We start from the raw sequence: 11,514 nt of genomic DNA on the forward strand, positions 1-11,514 counted from the left end.
ATATGGTTGTTAGATAATGAAAGATGATCAATATTTGTTAAGTTTTGCTAGAAAAGCATGCCTAAATGTCTATTATGCCTAGTTGAGAATTTTGCCAAGAGTATCACATGAGTAGAAGCATACAGAGCATATATTCCTTGAATGCTATACTTGCAGTATATGAGTATAAGTTGAGTATTTTGAATTCAAGTGCATGTTGACTACTTGCTAAGAGTTTGCTAAGAAGATTTGTTAATTATGAATTACAAGCATGTTTAAGAAATTGTTGAGAATTCTCAGAGAATTGAAATTGAGGCATGTCCTAAAGTTAAGTGCATAATTGAGCATACCATGTTTAAAATTCATAAGTGGCCAAAGTGAGACTAAATACTATTTTCCAAACTTATATCTATTCTGGAAAAATCACTATCTAGTTGCATTGAGAAATGACATTATACTTGATTTCCAATTTATGAGAAAAGCGAAGTTGATGAGAAGCTATAATGTGCATAAGATTGCATAAATAAAGTTGTTGCATAAGATTGCGGCATTGCATGGGTTATATCTATATTTATCTAAAGTGAGGAAAACCTTGTTTTGTAGGACCGTTAGGACTATGTCCTTTCGGAAGAAAAGAGAAAGAAACGGACATTGTGATCCGATATGAAGTAACGAGGTCGATATTCCTGAGTTACTAGGTTGGAAACTGCCCGCCAGGCTTGGAATCCTGATCAGGGGGTGTGCACACTGATAGTTCGATACCTAATTCCACAGAGTTTGAGAAAAGAACCCAATAGAGTGCATCTGTGGGCGAGATGAGAAATTGGCCCGCTAGATGCTGAGCCCAATAGGTTCATTCACACCATGGTGAAGTCCTACATCGCCCACGAGTATAAAGAAAGCGAGTCATTGCGACTCTAAAGAAAGCGAGTCATTACGGCTCTAAAGAAAGCGAGTCATTGAGACTCTAGAAAAGAAGAGCAAAGCGAGTCACTGTGGCTCTAAGAAACCTCCACAGAAAAATATTTTTTTTACAAATGAGTGTATATGTATATCTATCTATACTTATACTAAAGCATCATGTTCATTTTATTGCATGATCAAGATGATAACATGAGATTGCTTATAGATTATATGATTGCACGAGATTGCATATTGAGCATGAGATTGCTTATAGATTATATGATTGCACGCGATTGCATATTGAGCATGAGATTGCTTATAGATTATATGATTGCACGAGATTGCATATTGAGCATGAGATTGCTTATAGATTATATAATTGCACGAGATTGTATATTGAGTATATGATAGCATGAGATTGCTTATAGATTATATGATTGCATGAGATTGCATGATGAGTATATGATAGCATGAGATCGATTTGAGATTATTAGGATAGCACAAGATCGCTTATTGAGTTTGTTGATAAGTTAAATATTTGTGAAAGCATGCCTATTTGAATAATTAGGTTGCAAGCATATAGAAACCCTGATGAGCATGTTTATATGTTTCTTAAGTGTTTGAGAATACTTGATCTAAGTATGAGAAAACTGTTTTCCAAAAGTATATACTGTAGTACTTTACAAGGTTGAGTGGCGTTATACTTAGCTTCGTGCTAACGGGTTTGTTTTCTACTTGTTGTTTGTTAACCCCTTTCAGGTGGACCCCGTTCTTGAGAGAGTACGAGTTAGACTAGATTAGCATAGATAGCTAGTTGTAGTCTAAACTCTTGATGTTATTACTTTTTGAGATTTGTAGTTGACTACCCTTGTTTTGATGGTGTTGGACACCAGGGTCTTATCCCCTACTTTGTTGGATGTTAGTAGACTTTAATGTTTAGTTTGATTTATCTTTAGCCTGTGCAATCACCGTGAAGGGTTATTGTGGCGGTGACACCTCTATTAAGTTGCTTAGTAAAGTTTATTCCGCTGCTTTAGATTATCTTTAAAGGTTTAGTCTGTTAATTAAGTTTAAGAAAAGTGGGGTGTTACAATAATAATAATATTAAGTAATTTATTTGGTGTAAACTATTAGACTGAATAAGTATTAGAACTTAGTCAGCATTAGGTAATTGGTTGCCTACATTGATGGGATGTAGGCAGTGTTGCAAAAATCGCGCCTAGGCGCCGATTAATCGGCTTCTAGGCGCTAGGCGGTCGGCCACCTAGGCGCCCTAGGCACCCGCCTAGGCGCCGATTAATCGCTCTAGGCGTCCTAGGCAGTCCCCAGGCGCCTAGAGAGCGCCTAGCGAATTTTTCAACCTTGGATGTATGTATTTAAACTCCTAAGTCCTCTCACTGCTCAGTTGACGACTCATACACCATCTAAAGTAACTAAGAGAAGTGAGAGAAACACTTTTCTGGTTTACGGTGATTTCACAGCAGCCCGAGGAACTCCTATTCAACGGACAACGGATTCAGGCAATAAAAAACGCAAACTATGGCTAGAGGTTAATGGGATTATCCTTTATTACCGCGTATTAATTGATTCAACGTGGATTATGTGCTTACAGGGCATAAATTACAATTTTCCCAATTAATAATAATCATGAGAAGAGATGACATCTAAAATCATAGCATAGCTATTGATCGTATGTGTAATATAATCACGGCAATTGAATCGAACTTGATTGAATTGGCTCCTACAATTTTACAGACAACTTAAATTAATGGTTAATTGATGCATGCTTACTTCTACTACACGATTGTGGAAACTAGCAAAGACTATAAACACAACTAGAGTTAAGGGATCAAAAAAAAAATTGAATATATCCATTAAACTTGTCAAAAATTTCCAAAAGTCCAGCCTGAACTTTTGGATTATTGATTTCCTGCTTCTGGGCTAGGACCAAGACCTGCTTTAGTTTGAGTCAAAGGAGTAGTTATTAAGTTTTTAGATGAAGCCGCTACTTTAACTTGAGTATCCAAGTTTCCTGATGGAGCCGCTACTGGAACTTCAGTAGCCGAGTTTCTAGGTGAAGCCGCTGCCGGAACCTGAGTAGCCGAGTTTCCAAGTGGAGCCGCTGCTAGAACTTCTGTAGTCGAGTTTCCAGGTGGAGTCGCTGCCGGAACTTGAGTAGCCGAGTTTCCAGAAGTAACCGCTGCCGGAACCTGAGTAGCCGAGTTTCCTGGTGGAGCTGCTGTCGGAACCTTAGTAGCAGAGTTTCCAGGAGTAGCCGCTGCCGGAACCTGAGTAGCCGAGTTTCCTAGTGGAGCCGCTGCCGGAACTTGAGTAACTGAGTTTCTAGGAGTAGCTGCTGCCGGAACCTGAGTAGCCGAGTTTCCTGGTGGAGCCGTTGACGGAACCTGAGTAGCCGAGTTTCCAGGTGGAGCCGCTGCCGGAACTTGAGTAGCCGACTTTCCAGGAGTAGCCGCTACCGGAACCTGAGTAGCCGAGTTTCCAGGTGGAGCCGCTGCCGGAACTTGAGTAGCCGACTTTCCAGGAGTAGCCGCTACCGGAACCTGAGTAGCCGAGTTTCCTGGTGGAGCTGCTGCCGGAACTTGAGTAGCCGAGTTTCCAGGTGGAGCCGCTGCCGGAACTTGAGTAGCCAGGTTTCCAGGTGGAGCTGCAACTAGAACTTGAGTGGGGGCTAATGGTGCTGGACTAGAAGCTGAAGTAGAAGCTTGAGTGGGAGCTGGAGTTGGAGCTGATATCAGTGTTGAGCTTGGAGGTGTTGATGGCCCAGCCGGAGCTGGAGCTGGGGTAGAAGCTGGTGTAGGAACTGGAGCGGGAGAAGAATTCGGAACCAGACCAAGTCTAGCTGGATTGGGAACTGATGTAGAAGCCGAATTTGAAACTGGAGCTGAGGCTGGAGCAGGTGCTTGAACCGGACTAGGAGTTGATGCAGAAGCTTGAACTGGAGCAGTTGAGGATTGAGGCGATGCCTGAACCGGACCGGGTGATGACGGACTAGAAGTTGATGCAGTATCTTCAGCCGGAGTTGAAACCGGAGAAATTGATGATTGAGGAGATGTCGTTGGACTGGAAGCTGGTGCAAAAGCTAGAGTAGGAGCTGATATGGGAGTAACTGAAATTGGTCCAGTAGTTGAGAATTGATGTGGTGCCTGAACCGAACCAAGTGATGATGCTGGAGCTTGAACCGGAGCTGAACTTGAACCGCTTGTGGATTCAGGCGATGGGTGAACCGGAGTGGAAGTTGGTGGTGAAGTTTGGTTGGAAGAATTAGCTGGTTCTTGGGTAGGAGGTGATCCCCCACTCACACCAAAAATTGAAGAAACTGAAAATTGACTAGGCGGTGGCGGGGTTGCTTTAGGAGGATCGTAGGCAGCCTTTTCTTTAGCACCCATATCTTTGATTTCATCAGGCATCACTGGCGAGTATTTAACAGCAGGGTTGTGCTTGGGTGGCGGGAAAATAAAACCCGGGTTGTAAGGAAGCCGAGTTGACTTAATCCATACATCGCCCTGGATGAACCGCGCTGCCGTGAACCGTTCAATCCTGTTCAAGGGAAGCTCCTTCACTCCCTTCCATTTCACACGCTCCTCCTTACTAGAAGACGACCCTCTATTGTTATATTCAGTATAGAAAAGTGTATCCAGCGCAAAATCTCCATTCCACAGCAACCATCCCTCTTTTTGGATCAAATCGTCAATGAAGGACTCCATGATTATAGTCCTAGAGTACTCTTTCCAAGGCCGGCCCAGGTACGATTTGAGCTTGGACCGGACAGGGTAATACTCCGGGTCAGCCACGAAGCTACAATTTTGCAAGACGAGGCCGGTTGGTTGGCGTGGGTCTATGCGGCCTTGAGCCGTAACAATGCACTGTTGATTCTCCATGGGCTTTCGAACTACAAAGGTGCAGGTCTGAAGCACGACGGCGCCGTTGCCGAAGATGAAGTCTATGGTGCCGGAGATTATGCAGTTGCGGTAAAACTGACGGTAGGTGTGCGTATAAAGAGTGTCTTGGTACCCATCCATTTGACAATTGTAGAAGATTGACTTATCGGCCCCGACTCTCAGTGCCACAGCTTGGTGTTTCTCCGGCCCTGCTGAGTTCTCAAATCCAATGTCTCTTGCCATGAAAAAATCTCCCAACGCAGCTACATTTTATTTAAGTTATTGGATCAACAGAAATTGTTAATAACAATCAAAATCAGGATATGCAAGATTTCCACCTGTTAGTAGGCAATATACATGCAATGGATACTATTAGTGTTTATTTAACATGTACCCCAACAAAAGTCATAAACTTTGCTATAAAAATGACTCTTTAATGTAATGCAATGGAAATGAGAGTAATTTTAAGGATTCTTTGTTACTCAATGTGAGGTAAGAAAAAAAACAACAATATATATATATATATATATATATATATATATATATATATATATATATATATATATATATACACACGCACACAGTCATACTTACATGAGAATCTTCTCCCACGTAAAAATTGTTAGACAAATTGTAGCCATACATAATTAGTGATCAATGTTTATGATTAAAAGTCAATACTCTAAACACATCCGCCTAATCAATTCAAATCGCCTAGAAATATAAATTAAGAGACAAATCTATCCAAGCTAAATTTGAATCATCCGTCGAAATAGACAAAGCAGCAACAAAATCAGCAAGTTGGTGGTGGAACATAATGCTGATTAATATGAGTTAAAATATGATTGTTTTGTTATTGTCCGGTGCTTTAATTTAGCGAGATAAACATGTGGAGCAAAAGACAATAGAAGGGATGTTGTGCTCTGCTATGCTCTGGGCAATTGTGTTAGTGCGCATCATAGAATGCCGTCGGAATCGTGTGCACACTTCTACATTGCACATTGAAATGCACACATACACATCATGCACCATTACCAACAAAGAAAAATATTGATAAAAAACTATGTTGATTATTTACTTAATTAGTGTACAAACACATCATTAGATGCAAACACACCACAAAGTAATGCACACACTTATGTACTATAATGCACACCCATCAAGTTTACAATGCGCACACACATTAAATGAACACAAAGTGCACACTAGGTCATGGTAAGGTGCACACATACAACAAAAAACCAGCTGTGAGGAAGAAGATTATAACTGCAAATGAATTAAATTTACCATAAATTAAATTCCTAAAATCAAGCATAACATTAGCATAAGCATTCAAAACACATAACGAAATTAACATAGTACCCCTCTGTAAATAAAAAATAAAAAATAAAAAATAAATCTAAACACCCCTAAAATCATAGTCATACACATACTGACAGCTTAGATTTGTCCGCGTACAACTTCTATATATATAGGGAAGGATTCAAGTGCGGGGAAGGGTTCCCGTGCGGTTGTGCGAAGGACGCACCTTAAGCATTAAGATGGCACACCTTAAGTACACAAACGAATCACGCACCTTAAACGCACAAACAAAGCACCTTAAGAACACAAACCATGCATCTTAAGTACACAAACCACGCACATTAAACACACAACAAAGCACCTTAAGAACATAAACCACACACCTAATGTTTTCAAATGCTCACCTTAAGTTTCACACAACTGACGCACCTTAAGCATACAAATCACACACCTTAAGAAGGAAAACAACGCACATCAAGAAGGAAAACCACGCATCTTAAGTTTCAACAACTAACATTAAGTACAAAACCCACGCACCTTAAGCACAAAACGCGCGCACCTTAAACACAAAACTCGTGCACCTTAAGCACAAAACCCACGCACCTTAAGTTTCAACAACTACTCACATTAAGCACACAACACACACACCTTGAGCACAAAACACATGCACCTTAAGCATAAACCACACGCACATTAAGCACAAAACACAGACACCTTAAATTTGACCTAGATGCAAATATTACCAAATTGCCACCACGTTTTTTTTTTTTTTTTAATTTTGATAATTCTGGACATTGATTTAAGCAAGATCAATGACTCAGATTTAACCGCACCTGCACTTCAACCGCACCAGAACCTAATTATATATATATATATATATATATATATATATATATATAGTTTAGGAGAACAACTATATCTCTATTATTGTCTATCTATGTTGGACTCGATCAAAATGCATCTAATCATTACGAAAGGAGCTAATGGATCGCAAACCTGTTTAATTAGTGACGGTTCCTCTCACAGTAAGTCCTAACTATGAGAGTATAGAACAATTGTAATTTGAGTCTAGGCATATCCGGAGATCAACAGTTAGGTGTCCCGAGTGACAATGGATTAGACGACTCACTTGTCTTATGTAACGATGTCCATGGTTCTTAAGGCCTTTTCCCTTACTTGTCCTGACCTTGGCGAGGTTGTCTATAATTGAGTCACGTAGATGGACTGCCAAATTAAATATGACATCATCACAAGTCATGCAAGGAAAATACTTGGTGTACTCCCATTTTAAACTTTCAACTTGTACTCCCTCTCTCACATGTCTTGATGTAGACATTTTTCTGTGGACCCACATGATGAAAATAACCAATCCTGGATTGCCACCTCAGGGAGTATAAATGAGGGAGTAAAATTTTGGGAGTCTATATAGTAAAACTCCTCATGTAATGTAATATGTGTTAGTTGATGCTTTACTAAACTAAATATTTATTGGTTTTTGACTCACCAAGAATCCTTACAATTTACTCATTTCCTTTGCAGTTGTATTTATAATATATAAAGGCTCTGTTTGGTAAAATAGTTTGCTTATCAGTCAATTTTTTGATTATTTGATCACTATCAGCTGTTTGACTTGTTTAAAAAGTTAATATAAGTGTTTCGTTAATCAGCTTTTTGAGAAAAGAAATTATACCGAGCAGCTATTAGCTAACAACTAATTTACCAAACATCTTTCTACATATAGGCCCTGTTTGGTAAAATATTAGCCTATCTGCCAATTTTGGCTTATTTGACCACTATTAATTGTTTGACTTGATTAAAAAATCAACCCCAAAATGCTAAAATTCAAAAAGATACTCAAAACAGCATTTTCAATTAGCTTTTTGAGAAAAGAAATTATATCAAACAACTATCAGCTTATAGCTCATTTACCAAACACTTTCTACAATCAGCTAATGTTATCAACTAGTTATACCCTCTAATTAACCAAATAGCTAACAGCTAACAGCCATTTACCAAACAGGGTCATAATCAGCTAATATTATCAACTAGTCATACCCTCAAATCCAATCAGCTAATTGCTATGAGCTAACAGCCCATTTACCAAACAGGGACCGCCTGGAATCATATATAGGTTAAACCATAAACATGCACCCAATCAACACAATGACAAATACGTATATGCATGCATAATTAGAACTACTTACATACCGACGGTTGCAGTGTGAAAAGTGGAAACCCCATCAATGTAATTCTTGCTTCCAGTGATTTTGGTCTTGGTTGGACCATCACCCATGATCATCAAATGTGTCATGTTGCGGAAAAATACGACTTTCTCCTCATAAACACCCTCTTTGATGTACAACACAAATGTCTTGTTCTTGTTCCTTGGGATATCCTCCAACGCCTCATTTATGCTCATGTACTTCCCCGACCCATCTTTGGCCACAACCAAGTCGGGTTTGATCTCAGCCCTCTTCGCCGTTAGCAGCCTATGCCGGCCCGGGTCCACCCAGTCCGGGGTAGTGGTGGTGCCCGTGGTCATATCATCCCCGCGGTGTCCCATGAGACGCCGTTTGCCGGAGCTGCTCACCCCTTCCACACCCAAATTCGAGAGAACTGAAGAGATTTCGGTAACCATAGCCAAGGCATTGCTAGTTAATTGCATGGAAGTGTTGAGAAGCTGCTTCATCTTCCCCTGGTGGTCTCCAGGGGTGCCTTCGAACCCATCCAGGCAGGTTTCTTGGTACGTGAGCGAACCGCTAAGCCATGTCTTCAAATCCGCTAGCCAGTTATCCAAATCCGAGAGATCAAACTCGCTGAACTGTTCGAACGTCCTGACCAAATCCTTCACGGCACGTTTCGCCAGGAGCTTGTTGAGATAAAACGAACCAAGTATAAATAGAGTACAGATGAGGAGAAGTAGCTGGAACTACTGGAATACAAATAGGAAATATATATTAGAAAATGTCAACTAGTGCATATAGGCTTAGCATACCTGGCAATCATCCATGGCCCCTTTCGATCTCGGGTCCTTCACAAACTCCTTCAAATGCCTGGACTTCTTAATGGCGTCGCGAAGGCGATGAATGGTGATTTCGAGGGAGGCTTGGATTAGCTCCTTGGGGTTCGTGGTATTGGAGGCCGGAGACGACTCCAAGCTCTCGATGCAAGTCTCCTGGTACGTGGTGGGTTGGCATATGGATTTGATGGCCTTCTCCGACGAGTTTACCTCCTTGCGCTCCTTATAATCGTAACGCCCGAAACCCACAGTGAGAGCAACCACCATTGCCAGCAGAAGGACAGAGCAGACGACCATAACAATCACGTTGTTCGACATGTTTCCTGGTTTTCTTTTGTGGTCTTATTATGAACCTGCGAATTGAAGCTGGAGAAGGGCTCAAGGAGGTGCTTGACCCTCTCCTCCAAATGTCAGAAAACAAGAATGGGAGGGAAGCAGGTTTTTTTTTTATAACATTGTGAAAGACAGTTATTCTGGTTACCAACAAAGAAAAAAAGAAGAAAAAAAGAAGAAAAAAAAAAGATTCTTGGGAGAAAACAAAGTGAAAAGCGACAAAATGTGAGAATTCTTCGTTTTAAACTTAATTATAGCTAGGGTACAAATGACTTGGAAATGATGGGTGATCCTAATTGTTTCAAGCTACTCCTTTCAAATCGCTTTGGTACATAAAGGAAACAAGTTTTGTGATGCATTTACTGTCCTTAATAACATTTAAAAGTCATTCATCTAACAATTTCTTTTCATTTTAATAGAACTTACAATTTTTATACCTTACAAAACCAAACACAAAAATAATGAGTGAGTTGTATCTGGGTTCATTAAAAGTTGACTTGTTAAGAACCCATAAAATTTTGTGTCTTCAAAAGGGTCAATCAACTTAGCCCGTTAAATTAATCATTAGTTTATGATTTTAGATTTTTATTATGAATCTAATATCTTTACTATTTTGATGAATTTAATTGTAAATTTTTTAATATGTTTTTTTTTTTTTTCAAAATTTTACTTGAAACAAATCATGCATATTAATATGTATAATGAGTGTACACAAGTTATCATGCCATATTCTACCCCTGTGGATCTAAAACCTATTAACTAAACATGTCTGTTGTACCAACCTATTTAAAAATCATGTTCATGTTGTGTGTTAAGAATAAGTGTATAAATAGATTTTGATGATGTAAGTGTAAATTTAAATTAGAACTTATTAAACTCCGGCCCCAAAATTTCCATATAATATTTATAATACAATATCAAGGGTTGAGTAACAACGGAACATGCATCATGCAAAAAAGTGTAACTTTAATGACATTCAATAAGAGTTATAGCATATAATAAGAGTAAGAGTTGTGGAATAACATATGTTGTGCGTAACAACAAAAATAAATACCTGGAAGGAAGTTCGCGATGTGTCGTTGCTTTAGTACAAAAAATCAGAAGCGTTTTGTGTCGTGTTTGACAACACTATCTTAAAGATATTTAACGACCAGGGTATCGTTATATCTCTGACTTATAGCACAGAAACAAATACGCAGCTCAATATCAGAATTTGGGAATTAGAAATGGTGATTTTCGGTGTGTTGTGACACTGTATGAGGATTGCTTTTATACTGCTACCATCCCTTCTTACAGCCTTACCGTAACTGTAGGCTATGTGTGGCCAGGCAGCACAAGAATAGGCAGTAAGAGGTGATGCCACGCTGACAGCACACCCACACACATCTTAGCTTGCATCTTAGCTTTGAATGTTTCCCAACAATCCCAAACACATTCAAAGGTGTAAGGCTTGACGGAGAGCAACTGAGCGTAACAAACAAGAGCTAGCTTTCATGTCAGTGTGTTAAACTTGAACTGACAAGTGGTGGCACTAAGTAATCCACTATCCGAGAGTGAACAGAATCTTGAACTCTTCGGCTAGTTGAATTTTGAACTTATGTGCACCTCGTTAGCTCCATTTGTTGTACACTTCGTATAGTTATTGGATAACCAAGTATTAGCCCTGTTTTGTCTGTCTCAGCACAGACATTCCACTCCACCGAATGTACTTCACCGTAGACTACTAACCGTGGACTACGGCGAGTGGACTGATTTACAGTCTACTTATAAATGCAAGTCTTTCCATGATTTCGTTTGACCACCGAGGTGGTGTCCATCATGAATTTCACACCTCATTGGCTTTTAAGCCCATCTCCCTTGATGTATCAAGGATAACCTTTCGATTTAGGCCTTCCGTGAAAGGATCAGCTATATTCCTTTCAGATCTCACAAATTCCATTGTGATTACCCCATTCAATATTAACTGCCGTACAGACTCACGTCTGACTCTTATGTGTCTTCTCTTACCATTGTAGACACTATTTTGTGCCACACAAATGGTAGTTTGAGAATCACAATGAATGGGCACGGCGGGAGCAG

General features: G+C 39.9%; 1 protein-coding gene across 1 annotated transcript; it reads right to left on the bottom strand.

The window, feature by feature from the left end:
• Positions 1-2,801: 2,801 nt before the first annotated feature.
• Positions 2,802-9,420, bottom strand: LOC109155344 (probable pectinesterase/pectinesterase inhibitor 58). The gene is made up of 3 exons (XM_019303029.1): positions 9,079-9,420; positions 8,292-8,952; positions 2,802-5,044 (listed from the first exon to the last, which is right to left on the bottom strand). The coding sequence occupies exons 1-3, from the start codon at positions 9,418-9,420 to the stop codon at positions 2,802-2,804; spliced, it is 3,246 nt and encodes a 1,081-aa protein (XP_019158574.1).
• Between the last annotated feature and the right edge of the window lie 2,094 nt (positions 9,421-11,514).

Source organism: Ipomoea nil, unplaced genomic scaffold, assembly GCF_001879475.1.
Source record: "Ipomoea nil cultivar Tokyo-kokei standard unplaced genomic scaffold, Asagao_1.1 scaffold2701, whole genome shotgun sequence".
Taxonomy (NCBI): domain Eukaryota; kingdom Viridiplantae; phylum Streptophyta; class Magnoliopsida; order Solanales; family Convolvulaceae; genus Ipomoea; species Ipomoea nil.